At 35.6% G+C, this 22,966-nt stretch overlaps 1 protein-coding gene and 1 pseudogene across 1 annotated transcript; both read left to right on the plus strand.

Moving 5' to 3' along the window:
- Nucleotides 1–1,615: 1,615 nt before the first annotated feature.
- Nucleotides 1,616–4,957, plus strand: LOC101250701 (receptor-like protein Cf-9). The gene is made up of 2 exons (XM_004240765.4): nucleotides 1,616–4,608; nucleotides 4,729–4,957. The coding sequence occupies exon 1, from the start codon at nucleotides 1,692–1,694 to the stop codon at nucleotides 4,590–4,592; it is 2,901 nt and encodes a 966-aa protein (XP_004240813.2). The 5' UTR covers nucleotides 1,616–1,691; the 3' UTR covers nucleotides 4,593–4,608; nucleotides 4,729–4,957.
- Nucleotides 4,958–11,711: 6,754 nt separating this feature from the next.
- LOC101250415 (receptor-like protein Cf-9) lies at nucleotides 11,712–19,410 on the plus strand (annotated as a pseudogene).
- The last annotated feature ends 3,556 nt before the right edge of the window (nucleotides 19,411–22,966 follow it).

The following is a 22,966-nucleotide window of genomic DNA, read 5'->3' on the forward strand; positions in this document are numbered from 1 at the left end:
ATCATAACTTAAATTCTTTTTGTAGCCAAGTGATGCAGCTTATGGATCCATTTTACGTCTGAATGCGAGAAGATCCTCGGATTGAAGTAATCCAAATAACATTCAATGTATAGATCCTTTATGATAATGGTTGTAATGGATTTAGTAGATACTAATGTTTGTGTTTGCTAATTGAAATATATGTTTGAGACTCATTATGTTATATTGTTTTGTGTTAATGTACCAAAGTTCATTACGTTATAGTCTTGTGTGTACTGTACAAAGTTACCAATACGAAAGCAATTTGAATAATAAAATGTCTTATCAATCAGTTCTTACGAATTATAAATACATAAATAAAATACAAAGCTAGGTAGGTTTTAACCCCCACTAAAAAAGCATATTGCAGGGGTTTTATACCCCACAACTACTAAAATAATTAACTTAAAACATGACATGTTGCGGGGGTTTTAACCGCCGCTAAAATATTGCAGCAGCCAGGAAAACAACTTCGGTAAACTGGTAGCGGCGAACGTTTTTGGGGCGGATTTGGAAATACCGTGGCAACTGATTGCAGAGGTTGGTGACCGCCGCAACATGCAAATTTACCTTCCCGCAAATGACGCGTTTTTGTTAGTGCAAAAAGGAAATGCCAGAGGCAAATATAAGGCTCATGTTCTCTGTGGGCCGGAAACTCAGCAAAAGTCCAAGATTCTTTGGCAAAAATAAGCCAAAAGAATATATCTTTTAGTACATAAAATTTACAGAAAAAAGTCTGAAATATATTCAAATTTTGATCAAAATTGTTGTAACGATACCAAACTCTGGAAACGACATTGTACCCCTCCCTTATACTTTTGGGCTAAATATACTCCTCTCATTATACTTTCGGGCTAAATTTTTTTAATTGAATGGTTCTTTTAATCCTTACCGTCTCAATTAATTATAAGGATATATTTAGCTCGAAAGTATAACAAGCGGTATATTTGACCCTTTTCAGTTTCTCTATTATATCGTAACAAAATGTCTACAAGGGAGCTCTGCCCTGCAAAAAAACCATTACTTATAAATGGCTTGGCTGGCAATGAATTTGTAATCTAATGAAAAGGTTTGCCATCAAAGTCATATGACCTACCGATTGTACGTTCAATTTGCTTGTGTTTTCTTTGTAATTCGTTTAGGAAAAAAATGTCCCCCTAACATAGAAAAAGAATGTTCCCTAACAAAAACGACTTTTTACCCAAGGATATTTAAACCTAAACCTTTATTTAAGGATGAAAAAATACTTTTCACTCAATCAAAATCCGTTTTTGTTATTTTTTGCTATTACTATGTAATTTCATTAGAAGAAACTTTTTCTATGGTCGTTAAAGGAGTTGGCAATTTTCATTTTACAAAGATAAATACGTACACTTTTGGAAAAAATATTAAAATTGTAGTAGTGGTAGTTAAGTAAAGTTTTTGAAAAAAAATATTAAAATTGTAGTAGTGGTAGTTAAGTAAAGTTTTTGAAAAAAAAAATATTAAAATTGTATTAGTGGTAGTAAAGTAGAGTTTTTGAAAACAAAAATATTAAAATTGTATTAGTGGTATTAAAGTTGTGTGACTTGATAAAGGAGGAAATTGACTTGGGTCAATAACAATAATGCTTTAAGATCACTTTGTTATTTATACATATGGAGTACAAGTTCCTAGCTAGCTAGATATATCCGATGGAGTACCAAAAATTGATAGTGGCTTTCTGTTTCCACTCTCTTCTTATACTTTTTGTCCATCAATCTCAGCTTACATATGCTGGGAAACATCTCTGTGCGCGTGATGAAGCTTTTTATTTGCTTCAACTTAAGCAAGGCCTCACCGTTGATCCACATGCTTATTTCTATGGTTGTGACAGTGAGGCCGAAGCCAAGACTTTGTCCTGGAATGCTACAAGAGATTGTTGTGAATGGGGTGGTGTTACTTGCAATGTATTTACAGGTCATGTCATAGGCCTCGATCTTTCTTCGAGCTGTCTTAGGGGAACCATCGATGCTAACAGCACCCTCAAAAAACTTGGTCATCTTCAAAGACTCAACCTTGCATACAACGAGTTGAGTGACTTTCCACTTGGAAATAGCATTAGTCAACTCAGTAGTTTGACGCATCTCAATCTTTCGCATTCTGGAAATATGATGCAGATCCCAGCAGGATTAACAAACTTGTCTAAATTGGTTTCACTTGACCTCTCCTGGCACACTAAATTACAATTTGGTTTAACAACGTTCAGAAGTTTGCTTCAAGACTTAACCAATTTGGAGGTACTGTTGCTTGACAACGTGGACGTTTTTGGGAACATAAGTGAGTTACCTAAGAACCTTTCTTCTTCCCTTAGGTACTTAAGTCTTGGAGACACCAACATGTTTGGGAACATAGGTGAGTCTGAGATTTTTCATCTACCAAACTTGCAAGTGCTGAGATTGGGAAATAATCCTTTATTAACAGGCACTTTGCCGAATTACCGTTGGAATTTCAGTGAAAGTGTTTTAGAGTTGGACTTCTCTAATACTGGTATTTTTGGGAAGCTACCTGGTTCAATTGCTAATCTCCATTCTCTTTGGCGTTTGAACCTCCGTAATTGCCATTTATCCGGCTCGATTCCAGTATCCCTTGGCAACCTCACTACAATCAGAGAGTTGATACTTACACGTAACAACTTTACTGGTAATGTTCCCTCAACTATCTCACAATTAAACAAACTCGTATACTTAGATCTCTCTTCCAACCATTTTCGAGGATCGATTCCAGAATCTATTGGCAACCTCACTGCAATCACAGTGCTGGATCTTTCATATAACAGCTTCACAGGAAATGTTCCCTCAACTATCCAAAAGATGAACAAACTTAGCGACTTATCTCTCTCTTCCAATAATTTTGGAGGTTCGATTCCAGACATCTTTGCCAACATTTCAGAGCTATCATTTTTAGGTTTTCACACTAACAATTTCACTGGCCCCCTCCCATATTCCATTACAACCTTGACACGCCTTGCAACATTATACTTGCAAAACAATTCGCTAACTAGACCACTTCCCTCTAATATAAGCGGATTTCAGGAGCTGACAGTGCTCGATTTGTCATTTAATTGTTTCACTGGCGCAGCACCCTCTTGGTTATTCCATCTTCCATCCTTATATAATTTATATGTTCAACACAATCAATTAACCGGGAAATTGCCAAATGAGCTCAAGAGCAATTATGTAGAATACTCAGATATTAATCTTTCATACAACAACCTGCAAGGTGAAATTCCTGATTGGATGTTTTCTCCAAGATTGGGTAGACTGGATCTCTCTCATAACTTCCTCACAGGCTTTGTAATACAAGTATGGCCCTCAGGAAGCTTACGATACCTTAATCTGGAAAACAATTTTCTTCAAGGGTCTTTGTATCAGTCCTTTTGTGACATGGTTATGCTTGAAATCCTCATTTTGGCTCAGAACAATTTCAGTGGTTCAATCCCAGATTGTTTGGGTAACTCCAAAAGTCTCATTTATATTTTAGACTTGCGAATGAACAAATTTCATGGAGAGATACCAAGATTCTTACCTACACGGTTAGAGTATCTTGGTTTATATGGCAATCAATTGACGGGACAAGTCCCCCGATCCTTGGTTAACTATACAAGCTTGGAAGCTATTGATTTGGGGAACAACAAGTTAAATGACACGTTCCCCATATGGCTGGAGAAATTTCCATACCTACGAGTTCTGATTCTGAAATCAAATCTCTTTCACGGTCCAATTGGTGATTTCGAGTCCGAATTTCCATTTCCTGAGTTACGAATCTTTGACCTTTCCTGCAATGGGTTCACAGGAACTTTGCCATCTAAGTTTTTCAAAAGTTTCAGAGGTATGATGGATGTGAATGAAAAAAAAACAGGAATTACTCAAGTTACTAAAAGGACTCTCAGAGGTTATCTTTACCATGTTAGTTTGATGATAAAAGGTAATGAGTTTAATATGAGAATCACGCCAATCATGACGAGTGTTGATCTATCAAGCAACAGGTTTGAAGGAGATATTCCAAATTCCATTGGAAGTCTGAGCTCACTTGTCTTACTCAACTTGTCTCACAACATTTTCCATGGTCATATTCCTGCAGAATTTACAAAGTTGCAGCAGCTCGAAGCATTAGATATCTCATGGAACAGACTCATCGGAGAAATTCCAGGTCCATTGTCGAGTTTGACATTTCTTGAGGTGTTAAACCTTTCGTACAATCATCTGGCTGGGCGCATTCCTATTGGGAAACAGTTCAATACATTTCCAAATGATTCATACTGTGGAAATCCTGGATTATGTGGATTTCCACTGTCAAAGGAATGTGGAAACAATAATGAGTCACCACTTGAACACGAAGATGATGATTCATTTTTTATGAGCGGGTTCACATGGGAAGCAGTTGTAATAGGTTATGGTTGTGGTATGATATTTGGATTGTTGATAGGCGGCCTCATGTTTCTATTGGGAAAACCAAAATGGTATGTGAACTTTGCTGAAGATATTGCTCAACAAATTAGTGCTAAGAAGGGGACAAGGCAAAAGAAGAGACGTCAAAGACGTGGTCCACGATGAATTAGCAATATAGCAGGTATATATATATATGCATCAAAACAAAATTTCCTGTAGCTGTTTATTGGATAACTTTGTTATTTTTTCCTAAATATTCAAAAACTCATTAAGTCCTTTGCTTCTCAACTTGTCACTGCAGAAAGGTTGCAGGAAATTAAAGTCGGACAAGTCTATCAGTGGATGCATCTGTTTCATCACTTTATGCCCATGCTTGCCAAATACACAATAAGTTACAGTTTATTCTATAGTTTTGTGTCAAATAAGAAATTAGCTTTAGACATAGCAACCTCTATACTCTGTTATCGTATTATATTGTTTCATAATGTATCGTATTATATTGTTCAGCAATATGAATCCACTTTTATCTATTATCTGTCTCGCTCTATTTGGGACCATTTATTCTAAAAACAGAAACGCTAAACCCTATCAACAAATTCAAATTAAGCCAACAAACCTAAAAAATGGAGTACCAAAAATCCTAGATGAGGATATATCTTTATACATATAAAAAGAGAAAAAAATTACCACAAATATGTAATCAACAAATTATGCCAATTAACACAGCAAGATGAGTCAAGTGGTAAATTTTGCTTACCATCTAAGAATTTCATTGAGTATGTCTGTTGTTACTATTATTGTTGTGACGACAACAAAATGAGATACTCCATAAAAGTTCATTCAAGATAAATGTAGTAACTAAAACCTTAAAAGTGGTAGAACATTAAATGCTATCTACTTTGAAATCGCAAAGCTCAATTCTTTTGCTGCAGAAAGGGGTAGTATCGAAGGAAATTGGGTGCCTTTTATTTTAATAAAGGAGCATGTTTAAATTGGCCCGGTGGCCCATCTAATAGCCCCAAACGGCTATAGTTTGCTAATCATGGCTCGTAGTTATATGAGAGAGGCGAGCGAGAAAGGGCAGAAAATAAAAAGAGGTGAATTGTATATGTGTATTTGTCAAATTGTAATATGTAATTGGTTACCACATATGTATTTGTATATCTAGCGAGAGAGATTGGTACATAGAGGAGAGGCGACTGAGAGAGGGCAGAGAGTGGAGAGAGACAAATTGTATTTGTATATCTGTCAAATAATTCTATATATGTTACTGATATACATATGTATTTGTATATGTGGTGAGCGAGACTGGGAGAGGAAGGAGATATAATTTTATTGTTGGAGACAAGTATATCATTTTATTAATATGTATGTGTATTTATACAAGAGAGCAAACTACAAACAACGAAAGAATCAACTACTAAGGGATTGTGATTCTTTACCTAATTATAATAGAAACTAAATCACTAATGAGATACTAAGATATAAAATATTAATCAATTAGCAAGACACCTAATAAATCCTTCCACCGAACTTTGATGATTACCCGTAATAATTAGATCATCAACATAGACAATGAGATAGAGCATAACTCCAGATTTACAATATATAAACGAGCAGTGATTTGACTGAGAGTGGAAAAATCCATATGAAATAAGATAAGATTTGATAGAGCATAACTCCAGATTTAGAATATATAAACGAGCAGTGATTTGACTGAGAGTGGAAAAATCCATATGAAATAAGATAGGATTTGAGTTACTCATACCATGCTCGCGGAGCTTGTTTAAGCCCATAAATTGCTTTGTGAAGCCGACAAACATGAGTGGGATATGTCTCATTCACAAATCCAAGAGGTTGAGACATATAAACTTCTTTTTCATCTTAAGCACACATAAAACATTGGATAAAGTTAAAGGCCGAGAAGATGAAGATAAAGAGGCAGATTCTGTATGAGTGATTTTGTGTTCTGTACCATCACTGAGCATAATGTCTTCAGGGCCATCATAATCTGAGTGAAGGAATAGATTGTGAAGATCCTGTGTGACGTGATGCGAGGCACCATAATCAACAAGCCAATTTTCATCATTGTTGGTGTTGTGAGTTGCATAGTTAGCACGTGGCTATTGTGTTTGAGACGGAGCATTATTTCTTGTATGTCCATCTAATCCAGATCCATTGATTAGAGAGAGAATTGCCAATAATTTTCGGCACTGCTTCACATGATGACCGGGCTTGTCACACAGTTGGCAAGTAACACGAGGATGATTCCTGTTGGTGTATCGACCAACAGGTTGAGCACCAAAATTGTTAGAAGCGGACCTATATGTAGGATTCAAGTCGTTTCCAGTACGTGAAGCATGAGTGGGCCGAGAGCGATTGTTTTGAAGTACTGGTTTAGCAGCCAAATTTGTTGTTATCGGTACTGTGGTAGAGGAAGATGAGCGAATGAGTTTACGCTCAAAATCAAGAAGCTTCTCATGAAGTTCTTCAAATGTCACTGGAGTTTCTCGAGCACGTAAAGCTGCAGTCATAGTGTCATATTCGGCTATGTAAATATGAAGTAATAGAGATATACCCTTTTCAAGTTGCTTAGAGACTCTCTAAGACTCATGATACGAGCACGTGATGGCTTCGCATAGGTTGCTGCCAGATTTTGCCAGAGAGCATAGGAAGATTTGACATCAATGACTAATGGAACAATATCAGATGATAAAGAAGCAACAATGACACTCCGAATGAGATGGTATTGTCGTTGGTGAAAAGGAGTGGTTGTTGAACTTAGTGGTTGTTCAATAAAATGGAGAAAATCATATGCAGTGAGGATGGTTTCCCACTGGTATGTCCATGATTGGTAGTTTGTATTGTCGAGCTTTAGAGGTGCCTGAGCAACAACATTGATGTTGATCAACTGTTCATTGCTATTCATGGTGAGAATTGTGGAAGAATTTGGTACAGATACAGGAGATGAGGTTGAGGTGTTCTCAATTGAAACCATTGTTAGTTGGCAGAGGAAAAGACACAAATTCTCAAAAAAGAAAATGTTATAAAGCTTTTAGGCTCTGGATACCATATAAATTTTGCTGTTGGAGAGAAGTATATCATTTTATTAATATGTATGTGTTATAAAAGAGAGCAAACTACAAACAAGGAAAGAATCAACTACTAATAATGGATTGTTATCTTCACCTAATTATAATAGAAACTAAATCACTAATGAGATACTAATATATGGAACACTAATAGGAGAGAGGCGAGCGAGAGAGGCTAATTGTATTTGTATATTTATCATGTAATTGTGTGCGTATAAGCGATGTAATTACAACTAAAATTAAGTTGTGAGCAATAACTAATTCAAGCTAGCGCTTTATTAGTTAATCAACTAATATATATTTATTTATCCGCATAATTTTCTCTTAGTTTTTAGTTCATTTTAGCATTTCACTTTAGCCCAAGTAATATTTAAGCGGATCAATAATCACTCATTTAAATATTCTCAAATTCAGCTTAATCCACCTGGTTGTACCTATTCTTTGGTACCATATTATGTAATTTCATCAGAAGAAACCTTTCCTATGCTTGTTAATCGAGTGGGCAATTTTCTTAATTTTTAGAAAGATAAACGCATATACTTTTGGAAAAAATATGAAAGTGGCATTAGTGGGCGTTAAGTTTTTTTTAAAAATATATTAAAATTGTATTAGTGGTAGTTAAGTGTGTGACTTAATAAAGGAGGAAATTGACTTGGGTCAACATACAATAATGTATTATTCATCACACTGTATGTATTTAAAGATGGACTACAAGGAGGAAAGTTTTCAATTGCTTTTTCAAGTTTATATAGAATATATAAAAAATGATGTTATTAGCACAAGTAGATCCATGTTTTGAAGTTTATGAATTTCTATAATACAAATTTTAATATAATATACAATAATAATTGGGTTTACGTACATCTCAATCATATATTATTATAAGTGGGAAGCTCTATAGTGAAAAGTTGAATTACTATTTTGCCCTTTTACTAAATGAAAATTTAATTTATTGTTTAGTTAAATATAAATATTTTAATTACACAATGATATGTATGTATCATATTCTTCTATTTAATTTTCTTAAGTATTTAAAATTATGGAGAAACTTTTAATTTATCCAATCAATGACTTTCAATAAGTAAAACAAAGGATGAGATTTTCTAAAGTCTTTTTATTACTCCTATTTATTCATGCATCACTTAATTACTGAAGTTGAAAGGTTTTTTCAGCTTTAAATTTTGAAGACACTACTTAACTTACATTAATTACAATGAATATGGTAAATGAAAAGATGATTTTTTTAAACTTCATTTCATGTTACTTCAGCCTTTCTAATTAACTTGAATTATTTTCATCTTCCACATATTATTAAAATGTTTAGATATTTAAGACATGGAGAAAGAAAATAACAACACAAATCAAGAGCATTCAAAAGTACAAGAATTCATATTCCAACCCTTTTTTTGAAAATTTTCTTGGTCTTCTCTATTACATGAAACTATATGATGACACAATATGGTTCTAATACATTTGGAAGTGCTATTTTGACATTTAGATGAACGTATTATTGAAAGAGTAAGTCACAATTTAGCTAACATTTTCCTTTGTTACTTTCCGTTTTAGTTTTGTTAATTATATTATTCTTTCTTTTATATTAAATGATTTTTTGTTATATTTAAATAATATATCGGTCTATTAATAGAAAAAAAAAGTAAGGTGGACTACAATTTTGATATATGTTGTTCATAATATTTTTTATATTTCTTTGATTTCCTGTCATTGTATAAAATAATTTCATTGTGTATGTTCTTTTTGGCCATATATGATAAAATCCTAATGCATAAATTTTCTTTCTGATATGGTGTCTTCTCTTCAATCTTTTGGTGTTATATTACGCTGTGTGATAAGATCTCATTGTATTTGTCCCTTTTTTTCCTATGGAGCTTTTTTTGGTTGAAGGGTAAAAAAAATTTAAACAACACAGTATAAAATTGGATTATCATTTTATCCTTTGTTAAATCAAAATATTATAAAATATTTATATATAAATAGTAATCATTCTATATGTCACACTAAATATTAAAAAAATTGGTTAAAGTCAAAAAATTGAAAGACAATATTCATAAATAAATATTAGGCATTTCTACCCTTTTAACGACTAAAATAGTTCCAATTTTTTAAATATTTTTCTTTATACTAAAACATAAATTATTTTATTATGAGACCATTGAGTTAAATCAATATATAAAATCCATAATCAATGCTCACTAAAGATTTGCAATGTTTCATAGATAATAGTTTTGACAAATTACTTGATGCAACTTTAATTACTACTATTATTTTGAATAATAGTTGCAGTTATTGTATTTTTTCTTTTCATTGTGATAAGGAATAATATATATCTTCATAACTTACACCATCTAATTATCCTATTTTTATTCCATATACATATTTATTTGTTTCATGAGTATCCTAACTAAGGTTATTTTTTTCATTCTATAGTTTAAATAGTGCCGCTTATGTCATTATTGTTTTATTTGATTCATACTTAAACTAAATGGAGAAGTCTCTTGAATTATAATTGTTTATGGAAGAAGTGTCTACAAAAATTTCAAAAAAATATATATAGATTTTGTATTTCTTTTTCCATATACATATTGTTATGACTAGAGCCTTCAAAAGAATGTGTATGTTGTCGCATGTTTTTTTCTTTGTTTATTTTGTATATGTGTTTTCTCTCTATTAAACTTCTTTAATTTGATTTTTCATGTATTTTTATTTAGGCTAAAGTTAATCTTTTGTGACTATATATAATGTAAATTGGCTAATTACTATCAAAAGTTCTAAATTTACATTTGTTGATAAATTTTATACATTAAAATAAGATATCTCATTTGATGTTATTGTGATTAAACTTCTCTAATTGATTTTCCATAAATTTATGATTGTTTTAATTGTATTCTTATTTAGGCCAAAGTTAATCTTTTGTGACTATATATAATGCAAATTGGCTAATTACTATCTAAAGTTCTAAATTTAGAGTTTTTTTGATAAATTTATACATTAAAATAAGATTTCTCATTTGATTTTTTGTCACGATTTTATAATTTTATTAGTAATTGTCGCATTTTGTTATTCGTTACATGCATGTACATGTAGAATTCTAATTGTTATAATGAATATAAAAAATAACATGGAATACACGCACGTGTCTGAAACTAGTACTTTTTATAAACATATAATAAACTTTTACTATATACATACATGCACAAAATTGAAAATTTGCTACTTCCATGTAATTTCAATAGAAGAAACTTTTTTGTTATAGTTATTAAATAATGACTACTATTTCATAAGTTAGGCAATTTTCTAATTGAAAAGATAAACACATTCAATTTTTAAAAATATTAAATGTCTCACTGGGTGTAAAGTTGTGCGAGTTTAAAGGAGGAACTTTTGAAAAAATAGAAAAGATATATTCCCTTTATTTTTGCAGGAGTTATATTTTAAAGAGCTATTATTTCATCTTGTTTTCAAATATTTGTGGGGTGAATATAATGTAATCTAAGTTGTACATTTACTGTGTTGTTATAATAATGTAATAGATATTGATAATTATTTATATATTCTCTTCAAACATTATATGACATCTTCACAAATAATTTCTCATGTGAAATCTACGTATCAAAGTGATACACTTTTTTAAAACTATTTGATATGATTGTCGGATTGTTCAGCTTTAATTTGGGGTCACACTCCTCTTTTAATTACTTAATTTTTATAAATAATTTTTTATACATATAGTAGTTGTATTTAAATCATTTACAAATATTTATATTAAGTGAGTAAAATATACACATTTTTCTATTATAAAATTCATTTTGTTTAAAAAAAAATTATATAGAAATCTTATAGTAATTACAAGGAACAAACTTTTATTGTCTACTGTTTTACTAAACTAGACATAGGTTGGGCGGACTAATACTCGAACTTGATTTCTTATATTATACTACACGTAAATTACCCCCTAACAACTCATTTGAAATCCCTGATTGCACCTGTTCTTTGCTACTACTATGTAATTTCACTGGAGGAAACTTTTTCTATCTCATTAGTGGCAATTTTCTAATTAAAAATATTAAAATTGTATGACTGTTAGTAAAGTCGTTTGACTTCATAAAGAAGTTTTTCTATCACACACTATATATATATATACACAACAAGCTAATTTTGTAGTTAGATATATGCAATGGAGTACCAACAATTGCTAATAGCTTTCTGTTTCTATTCAATTTTTTCCCAACAATCTCAGCTTACATATGCTGGGACAGCTCGCGATGAAGCTTTCTATTTGCTTCAATTTAGGCAAGGACTCAGAGTTGATTCAAATTCAGTGCTCTGTGAAAACAAGGCCCGAACCAAGAATTTGTCCTGGGATGTTACAGGAGATTGTTGTGAATGGGATGGTGTTACTTGTAATGAATTTACGGGTCATGTCATCTTTCTTTGAGCTGTCTTAGGGGAACCATCAATGCAAACATCACCCTCAAAAAACTTGGTAGACTCAACCTTGCCTTTAATGAGTTTCCACTTGGAAATAGCATTAGTGAACTCACTAGTTTGACGCGTCTCAATTAAATCTTTCGGATGATTCCACCAGGGTTATGCAAGTTGTCTAAGTTGATTTCACTTGATCTCTCCTGCTATTACATCCAAGTTGGCCGAACAACATTCACAAGTTTGCTGCACAACTTAACCAACTTAGAGGGGTACTGTTGTTTGATTATGTTGATATGCATCATTTGAGTTGCCTAAGAATTTCACTTCTTCCCTTAGGTACTTAAGTCTCGAAGGAACCAACATGTTTGGGAACATAAGTAATTCTCAGATTTTTCATCCACCAAACTTGCAAGTTCTGAGATTGGGATCAAATCCTTTATTAACAGGCACTTTGCCTAATTTTAATTGGAGTTTCAGTAAAAGTATTTTAGAGTTGGACTTCTCCCTTACTGTATTTTTGGGAAGGTGCCTGATGCGGTTGGTAACTCCAATCTCTTTGGCATTTGGACCTCTTGAATTGCCATTTATCTGGTTCGATTCCATAATATATTGGCAACCTCACTGCAATCACAGAGTTGATACTTTCACATAACCACTTCACTGCTAATGTTCTCTCAACTATCTCAAAATTAAACAAACTTGTTCGTTTAGATCTATCTATCAACGAGTTTCGAGGCTCGATTCCAGAATCCATTGGCAACCTCACTGCAATCACCGAGTTGAGACTTCCAGGTAACAGCTTCACTAGTAACGTTCCCTCAACTATCTCAAATCAAACAAACTCATTACTTTAGATCTCTCTTCCAACCATTTTCGAGGCTCGATTCCAGAATCCATTGGCAACCTCAGTGCAATCATAGTGTTGATGCTTTCATGTAACAGCTTCACTAGAAATGTTCCCTCAACTATAGGAAAGCTGAACAAACTTAGTGACATATCTCTCTCTTCAAAAATTTTTGAAGGGTCAATTCCAGACATCTACGCCAATTTTTCAGAGTTATCTTTTTTAACTTTTCATACCAACAATTTCACTGCCCATTCCCTTATTCAATTGCAACCTTGACACGCCTTTTTCAATTGTTAGAGTTGCAAAACAATTCACTAACTGGGCCACTTACCTAATAGGTCGGAAGAAGATTCTTGGAGATCATGGCAATAATATAAGCGGATTTCAAGAGCTACGAATCCTTGATTTGTCGTTTAATTGTTTCACTGGCGCAGCACCCCATTGGTTATTCCATCTTCCATCCTTGTTTTTGTTATCTGTTGAAGCCAATCAATTAACTGGGAAATTGCCAAATGAGCTCAAGAACAGATCAAGTTCCTCAAGACACTTAAATGTTTATCTGTCACACAACAAGCTGCATGGCAAAATCCCTGATTGGATGTTATCATCCATAATCATGGGTACGCTAGATATCTCTCATAACTTCCTCACAGGCTTTGAAAAACAAGTATGGTGTTCAACGTTTTTGTTGTCGCTTAATTTGGAAAACAATTTTCTTCAAGGGCCTTTGCATCAATCTATTTGTGACTTGATTAACCTTCATGTCCTCATTTTGGCTCAGAACAATTTCAGTGGTTCAATCCCAGGATGTTTGGGTAACTCCAGTAGACGCATTTTTATTATAGACTTGCGAATGAACAATTATCATGGCGAGATACCCAGATTCTTACCTACAGGGTGACAATATCTTGGTGTATATGACAATCAATTGGGGGGTTAAGTCCCACGACCCTTGCTCAACTGTACAAGCTTGGTAGCTCTTGATTTGGGGAATAACAAGATAAATGACACGTTCCCTATTCGGCTGGAGAAACTTCCATACCTACAAGTTCTGGTTCTTAAATCAAACCTCTTTCATGGTCCAATTGATTATTTGGAGTCCAAATTTCCATTTCCTGAGTTACGGATCCTAGACCTTTCCTTTAATGGGTTCACTGGAACTGAAGGAATATTGATTGTATTAAAGTGTTAACCTAATAAAGGAATACATGGGAGATATATATAGGAGATATAGGAAGGAGTATTAACCCTAATAGGACTAGGATTAAGGAGTACTAATCCTAATAGAACTAGGATTAGTACACAGTAAATACTAATATTATTTAATACTATTTATTAATACTATCTGTTATTATCCCCCCCATCAAGCTGAGCTGAGCGGAAGCAAACGGAAGCTTGGAACTGAGGTAATCGTGCTGTCGGCTCGGGTTAGGCTTGGTGAGAATATCAGCCGGTTGTTCTTCAGTGGGTACATACTGCACAGTCATGGTGCCGGCCTGAACTTCATCGCGAACAAAGAGACAATCGGTATCAACATGCTTCATTCTGGTGTGTAGGACAGAATTCTTGGCCACACAGATGGTTGATTTGTTGTCACAATAGAGAGCAGGAACAGTGTGAGTGGCGCGAAGTTCGCAAAGAATATATGTGACCCACATGGTCTCAGCAACGAGAAGAGCAAGGGCGCGGTATTCAGCTTCAGTCGAGGATCGAGAGACCTTGGGTTGTTTTTTTGTACACCAGGAGATCAGGTTTGGCCCCAAAAAAACGAAAAACCCCGATGTAGATTTTCTGTCATTTTTATCATTCGCCCAATCTGAATCTGAGAATCCCCAAAGCTCCAAGTTCCCGGGTCGAATGAGTAAACCACGACCAACAGTGCCAAAAATGTACCTGAGAATGCGTTTTAGACAATGGTAATCATGTTCACTTGGTTGATGCATGCGCTGAGCAACTCGGTTGACAGCAAACTGGATGTCAGGACGGGTAATGGCCAGATACTGTAGAGCCCCAATGAGGCTGCGGAAGTGGGTGATATCGAAAAAAGGGGCGTCGGCTCCATTCGTAGACGAAGAGACTGCCATCGGTGTTGGTTGACTGGTGCATTTTTCCAGTCCAACTTTCTGCAACAGATCTCGAGCATATTTTGACTGATGAAGAAACAAGCCGTTGTCTGTCCGAGAAACCTCCATTCCTAGAAAATAATGTAACGGGTCAAGGTCTTTCATTTTGAAGGTAGTATGCATAGCTCGAGTGACATCCTGAATGAGAGCTGCAGTAGAACCTGTAGTAATGATATCATCTACATAGACAAGAAGAATGACTGTACCGTGTGCTGAATGTCGAGTAAACAGACTCGTGTCGTGTATGCAACATGTGAAGCCGAGTCCCTAGAGGAACGTTTTCAGACGTGTGTACAAAGCACGGGGGGCTTGCTTGAGCCCATACAGAGACTTCTGGAGTTTGCAAACATGTTGAGGGAAGCGGGGATCAACATAGCCCGATGGTTGTGTCATGTAGATAGTTTCATCAAGTATTCCATGAAGAAAAGCATTGGAAACATCCAACTGATTGATGAGCCAATTGTTGCGCACGGCGAGTGACAGTACCAGGCGAATGGTTTCCTGCCGAATAACAGGACTGAATGTCTCAGAGTAATCAAGCCCATACTCCTGATTGTAGCCTTTAACAACCAAATGAGCCTTGTACCTGGAAATACTGCCATCTGCATTGTGTTTAATTTTGTACACCCATTTACAGCCCACTGGGTGCCGCCCATGAGGCTTAGGTACAAGAACCCAAGTTTTCTGATCAGTCAAAGCCTTAAACTCGTCATTCATAGCATGACGCCAATAAGCATTTTTTGAGGCAACAGAGTAGGTTGTTGGTTCACTATCGGGAAGGGGTGTATTTGGTAGTATGATAGCCTGAAAGGTTTTGGGTTTAAATATACCGGCTTTGCCACGGGTTAACATGGGATGAGTATTGGGGGGTCGCACGGGCGGTGGTGAGTCGGGGGTGGCCGAGAAGGACCCAAAACGGATCCGGCTGGAGATGTTGTGGGTATGAGGTGGTTTGGGTTGGTTGTGAGTGTGGATGGTGGTTGCGGGTGTATTGTGGGTGACGGTCAAAGGGGTGATGAGGGGTGGTTGGGTAGTGGGTGGAGGTGTGGGGGAAGGTGGTGAGGGACCCTGTGAGTATGTTGAAAAAAAGGGGAAGGACACCAATGAATGATGTATTTGTGGAGGAGGAAATAGACTCGTAGGGAAACTCATTTTCGACAAATTTGACATGACGAGATATGTAGACTTTATGAGTTTGTGGGTCAAGACAGCGATAACCCTTGGAGGTAGGATGATAGCCCAAAAATATACAAGGACGGGATCGGGGTTGTAATTTGTGAGTAATATGAGGGCGTAGCCAAGGATAGGAAAGACACCCAAAGACGCGGAGGTTGATATAATTGGGAAGTTCTTGGTAAAGGAGTTGATAGGGTGATTTGTTGGAGAGGGTGTGGCTGGGCATTCTCTTAATGAGGTAGTTTGCGGTGGCTAGAGCTTCTACCCAAAAGGAGACAGGAAGATGAGATTGGTGTAGAAGAGTAACCACTGTTTCAATGAGATGGCGATGCTTACGCTCAGCCACCCCATTCTGTTCGGGAGTGTATGGACAGGAGGATTGATGTATAATTCCCAGGGATTGCAAAAACTGGCCAAAGATGTTATTTACATATTCCTTTCCATTGTCACTTCGAAAAAGTTTAACATGAGAATTGAATTGTATTTTGACCATTTTTTCAAAAGTGACAAAGGTGGTGTATGCCTGTGATTTGTGTTTTAGTGGGTACAACCAAGTGTATTTTGTAAAATCATCCACAAAACAAATATAATAGCGAAAACCAGCAAATGAAGGAACAACAGTAGGACCCCATAGGTCAGAATGAATAAGTTGAAAAGGTGCAGTTGTACGCTTCTCAGATAGAGTAAAAGGTAATTTATGAGATTTAGCAATTGAACAGGAGTCACAATTGTTTACATGAATGGAAGAAAAACCTAATTGAGACATTAAAGAATTTATTATTTGAGTAGACGGGTGACCCAGACGACTGTGCCAACACAGACTGTGGCCATCAGCCGAAAGAGACACCGGAGCCACATGAACGCTTTCTGAAACTGGGTGGGCAGACGAACTTGTGCCAGGAAGAACGTACAGACCATGCTCACAGGGGCCCTGAAAAATCACCCTCTTGGTAGTATTTTCTAGGATCTAATAATCATTAGAGGTGAACAAGAGTGAGCAATTATTATCTTTTGTGAATTGGTGAACTGAAAGGAGATTGGTTTTAATAGAAGGGACGTGGGTAAGGTTACCTAGGTGAAAGATAGCGGTGGGGGTTTTAATGGTACCCGTGCCAGTGTGAGAAATATTAAGGGACTCACCATTGCCAACAGTAATACCATTGGAGACATGATATGGATTTGGAGCGTTAAGCTTGGATAGATCAGAAGTAACGTGCATGTTGTCCCTAGTATCCAACAGCCATTCAGAGGAGGGGCCGACTTGAGATGCATAATTGGCACGGTTATCACTATTTTGGCTCTCCTCATACCGGAACCAGCAACGAACAGCGTTGTGTCCTATTTTCTGACAGATTTGACAAGCTGGACAATCCCGCTCGTAAGTGCCCTGCCCGCCGCTAGAAGATGACTGCCCGCCGCTGCCGAAGGAGTGCAGGCTGTTGTTGCTACCGTGCTGCAGACCGTCGTACGGCGGACGACTGCCCTGCCGACCGCCGCACCCGCGGCCTCCGCCGTTTCTGCCGTAGCCGCCGCGACTCCCCTACCGGCCGCCACCACGCCCCCCACGATAGTTTTGGCTTGCGGTGAGGGCGGTGGCCGGCTCTATAACAACGGCTTCTCGGAGAAGAAGTTTGCTCTCTAGATCCACGTTGATTTCTTCACTTTTTAGCCACGAGGAGAGAGTAGCCAGGTCAACGGGCGTTGGACTGATGCAAACCGCCTGTTTAATGGAGGAGTAAGCTGATGGGAGCCCCCGAACGACGCACATGACAAGATCTTTTTCGGGAATGATTTTGTTCACGGTGTTGAGGGCTGTGATGATGGTGGAGACCTCATCTAAATACTCCGCCATAGTTTTCATGCCTTTGGTAATTGTGTGGAGACGATCACGCAATTAAAAAATATGAGAGTGGGAAATTGATGCATAGCGTGTTGCAAGGGCCGTCCACATGGCTGAAGCAGTTGTGTAGGATCGGACGTGTTTTTGAACCGTGGGAGAGATGACCGCAATCAAACATGATCGGATCTGGACATCCACGACTTTCCAGGCGGCATGGGCCGAATTGGTTTTTTCTGATTTGTTCGTGGCGGTGATGACTGCCGGTGGAGGTTCTGTGCTTCCATTGACGTATTTGAGAAGGTAATTGGCCTCAAGGGCTGTAAGAACGGTGATTTTCCATGTAGGGTAATTTATGTCTGATAATTTTTCAGGAATCAGGGCATGAAGATGCTTGAGAAGGAGTTTAACGCCAGAAGGAAGTGAATCGAGAGGATCCACCTTGGTTGTCATGGCTGCCGCCGCCCAAGAGAAGAGAGGGAACGATCGGTGCCCTAAAGAGAGAAAAAACCTAGAGAAAAGAAGATCTAGGTTTTCTGGCTCTTGATACCATGAAGGAATATTGATTGTATTAAAGTGTTAACCTAATAAAGGAATACATGGGAGATACATATAGGAGATATAGGAAGGAGTACTAATCCTAATAGGACTAGGATTAGTACACAGTAAATACTAATATTATTTAATACTATTTATTTAATACTATCTGTTATTAGGAACTTTGCCATCTAATCTTTTCAAAAGTTTCAGAGGTATGATGGATGTGGATGAAGAAAAAATAGGAATTACACGAGCTAGCAATAGGACTCACACACGGTACCTTTACCATGTTAGTTTGATGATAAAAGGTAATGAGTTTGATATGAGAATCACGTCAATTATGACGAGTGTTGATCTATCAAGCAACAGGTTTGAAGGAGATATTCCAAATTCCATTGGAAGTCTGAGCTCACTTGTCTTACTCAACCTGTCTCACAATATTTTTCATGGTCATATTCTTGCAGACTCGAAGCATTAGATATCTAATGGAACAAACTCATCGGAGAAATTCCAGGTCCATTGTCGAATTTGACATTTCTTGAGGTGTTAAACCTTTCGTACAATCATCTAGCTGGGTGCATTCCTATTGGGAAACAGTTCAATACATTTCCAAATGATTCATATTGTGGAAATTGTGATTTATATGGATTTCCACTGTCAAAAGAATGTGGAAACAATAATGAATCACCACTTGAACATGATGATGATGATGATTCATTTTTTATGAGCGGGTTCACATGGGAAGCTGTTGTAATAACTTATGTTGTGGTATGATATTTGGATTGTTGATAGGAGGCCTCATGTTTCTTCTGGAAAAACCAAAATGGTATGTGAAGTTTCCGAAGATATTGCTCAATAAATTTCTGCTAAGAAGCAAAAAAGTCAAAAGAAGGGACGTCAAAGACATCGTTTGAGAATGAATTAGCAACATAACAGGTATGCATCAAAACTTTTGTTGGATAACTTTGTCATTTTCCCGTAAATATTGAAAAACTCAATTTGTGTGTGCAGAGATTGCTGGAGAGTTGGACAAGTTTATCAGCAATGGATCCATCTGTTACAGTTGATTTCTTTAGTTTTGTTGCAAATAATAGATAAGCAACCTATGTACTCTATTCGTATGGTTGTCTCGTAATGTATTGTATTACATTGAAGTTTGTTTTATTCTTAGTTCGACAATATGAATTCTCTATTATCTACTAGATGAGTCAGGCCTGTGCTTAGCTCGCTCAATATTAAGGTGATTGAAATCTTGTCTTACTTCCTACTAACCGAAAGTCAAACCAAAAAACTATTGGTGTAAGTTACACTTAACAGAAAACTTCTTCCTGTGTTGGAGACACTACTTGTGAGCATGTCATTTCGAACTTCAACATACCCAGCTATAAGCTAATATAATTGTCAGAGTAGGGAATTGACTGGTGGTCTTTTTATACGGACTTGAACAATCTCTCCAATCTGAGCTAGCTTTTGGGGTTGAGTTAGACCCAGATGTTATATCTTTACAATGATAAATTTCAGGAAAGTTCAAGATCACCCAACTTCAAGGTCATTCTTCAACTTCTACTTCCTGCCCCTTTTCGTTAAAGTAATTTCGCTGGGCAAGAAAATTATCATACGCGTATATCTGAACTTCATAATTAAGGTAACATAACTATGTCAGCAAAAACAAAACACAAAATTTGCCTTCAAAAATATCCTCTATAATCTCAATTCTCATTCTTTACTCTACAGAGGTTCTTCTGAGGTGGCTTGATGGAATGGCCTGGGCGTAGGGATGGCAATGGAGCGGTGCGGGGTTGGGGCAGGTTGAGATTATCGCGTAAAAATTTTAATCCACCCCACCCCGTATAACAACAATTTTCATTTGTAACCCGTTCCATGCCACCCAGCATAATTTTTTTAATTTTCTTTTCTAATTCACTAAAATAAATTCATTTTTTCATTAAAATGTATTAATTTAGTAGGATACTGACTTAAAAAATTATTTTTAGAGGTCAATTGGGAACTATGTAAGAAATTGTAATTTTTTATTGAGTCATTTCATTTACTATCTTGAATATTTTAATTCTTTAAAGAAATTATTTTATTAAATATGCTCTATCACTCTTGTAACATGTAAAAATTTAAAATTAAATTTGAACCCACATAAAATCATATATACCCACAACAACCCACATTCCTTTTAAAAAACCCACTTCAACCCATCATGCATCCTATCCGCTCTACGCAACTTTGAACCCGCCGCACACTCCCAATTGCCATCCCTAGCTGAGTGGGTGGGGGTTGAGTTGGGGGTGGCGTAAAAATAAAAAAATAAAAAATTTGAAATATTTTTCAAAATCAATTTTCTTAAAAAATAATTGACGGAAATTGCCTGGTGGGGAAGGGGGATGGCAGTTCAGGGTGGGGATGGCATAAACAAATATTTAAGCCAAACGAAGTCCAAACATGGAAAAATATTTTCACCATACCAAACATACCCCAAAAGTCAAAACATGTTAAACTTGCGCCGACGAAACAAACAATTTCAAGGTCATACCAAACATCACCCATTCTTTGGTTAGCGAGTAAAAAATTTGGTCAGCATGTAATTTAATTGGAAAGGGATTTTTTCTGGGTTGCTACAATTCATCTTCCAGTCCATCTAATTATCTTGCAATGTTTCAAAAGGTAAAGTTCTTGTGCTGAAAGATATATTTTGAAGGGGGAAAAAAGAAGAAAAAGAACAAAACTTAGGTATGTTATCCAAAACAAAAGTAATTTATTGAATTTACTTATAATTTAAAAGACCTTATTTGTTTCAATTTATTTAATGTAATTTAACTTGTCATAGAGTTAAGAAAATATATATATATATATATATATATTAAATTTATGATCTAAAATAAGTCACAGATGTTTGTATGACTATAAATCATTTTAATTTTAAAGGTAAATAATTACTAAATAGAAAAATGTGCCCTTTTTTTTAGACGGACTAAAAATAATGACTTTTATAATTAGGACTAGGGGAGTAATTCTCTTGTATTAAACAAACTTTGAAGAGAAATGGTCAAAAATCCTTTCAATCTATTTTCAACTATGCACTCATAATTCACGAGGATTCTATTAAAATAAAATTTCACTCTATAATGACAGTCACTTAGGTGTATGGTGGTGTATAACACATGCACATCCATGTCAACACCATGCCAATTCCACCTAATAAATATAATAAATGAATTATTTTTCCTACGTTTTCTTTTTTATTATTATATGCCCCTTTACGCTCCATTATCACTAAGACATCATCATTATCTAATTCACTTTTCATCCATTGACATTACGACAATAAAAAAGATGGCAAAAAATTTCGACGAGTATAAGTCTCTATGACCAGTATCTTTATCATATTCCCTACAATTTCTCTCAAAATTCATTGCTACACATTTTAATCATGTTGGGGACTTATGAAAGGATATACCAAAAGTGGTATATGGCATGACATAAATTTTCAATTCAATTACTTTCTTTTCTTAATGTTGGTGAAAGTAGCAAACGAAATTAAAACATCGAAATTAATCAACCTGAAAAAAATTATGACTCCGTTGAATTTTTTTATGCCCCATTTTTAAAATACCTCAATTTGTGGTTAAATTCAAGAATGTGAAATTAAAAATTAACGATTGAGAGAAGAGTTTGTTCAGGTGTTGGAAATTGAAATTTTTGTGTTTGTTTGAAAGGTTACATTTCGGCAAAAAGATATTTTAAAAATATTTTATTTTATTACTTTGATTTGGGTGTAATAACTAAATTTATTTAAAGGCTCTTTGATCATGGATAAGAGATGGTTAATATGTAGAATTCCTGAATAGATTTGTGATGAAAGATAAAAATAAAACAAAAGTGAAGAGAAGAAAAAGTATAGCATGAGTGTGAAGAAGAAAAAGTGTGGGGAGTTTGAGGTGGAGGAGAATTTTTGATTTAATTAGAAAAAAGAGAAAGAAAAAAATAATAAAAACAGCCTTATTTACTCTCTTTCCACTTGGAAATAGTATTAGTGAACTCACTAGTTTGACTCATCTCAATCATTCAAATTCTGAAATATTTAATGAAGGGAAGATGATCCCACCAAAGTTATCCAAGTTGTCTAAGTTGATTTCACTTGATCTCTACTAAAATAACATCCAAGTTAAACAACATTGACAAGTTTGCTGCACAACTTAACAACCTTGGAGGTGCAGTTGTTTAACTATGTGGATGCATCATTTGAGTTACCTAAGAACTTTTCTTCTTCCATTTGGAAGTTAAGTCTTGAAGGCACCAACATGTGTGGGAACATAACTGATTTCTTGACTTTTTCATCTACCAAATTTGCAAGTGCTGAGATTGCGAGATAATCCTTTATTAACAGGCACTTTGCCAAATTTTCATTGGAATTTCAGTAAAAGTATTTGAGTTGGACTTCTCTTATATTGGTATTTTTGGCAAGGTACCTA

This window comes from Solanum lycopersicum, chromosome 6 (assembly GCF_036512215.1).
Source record: "Solanum lycopersicum chromosome 6, SLM_r2.1".
In the NCBI taxonomy this organism is placed as follows: Eukaryota; Viridiplantae; Streptophyta; class Magnoliopsida; order Solanales; family Solanaceae; genus Solanum; species Solanum lycopersicum.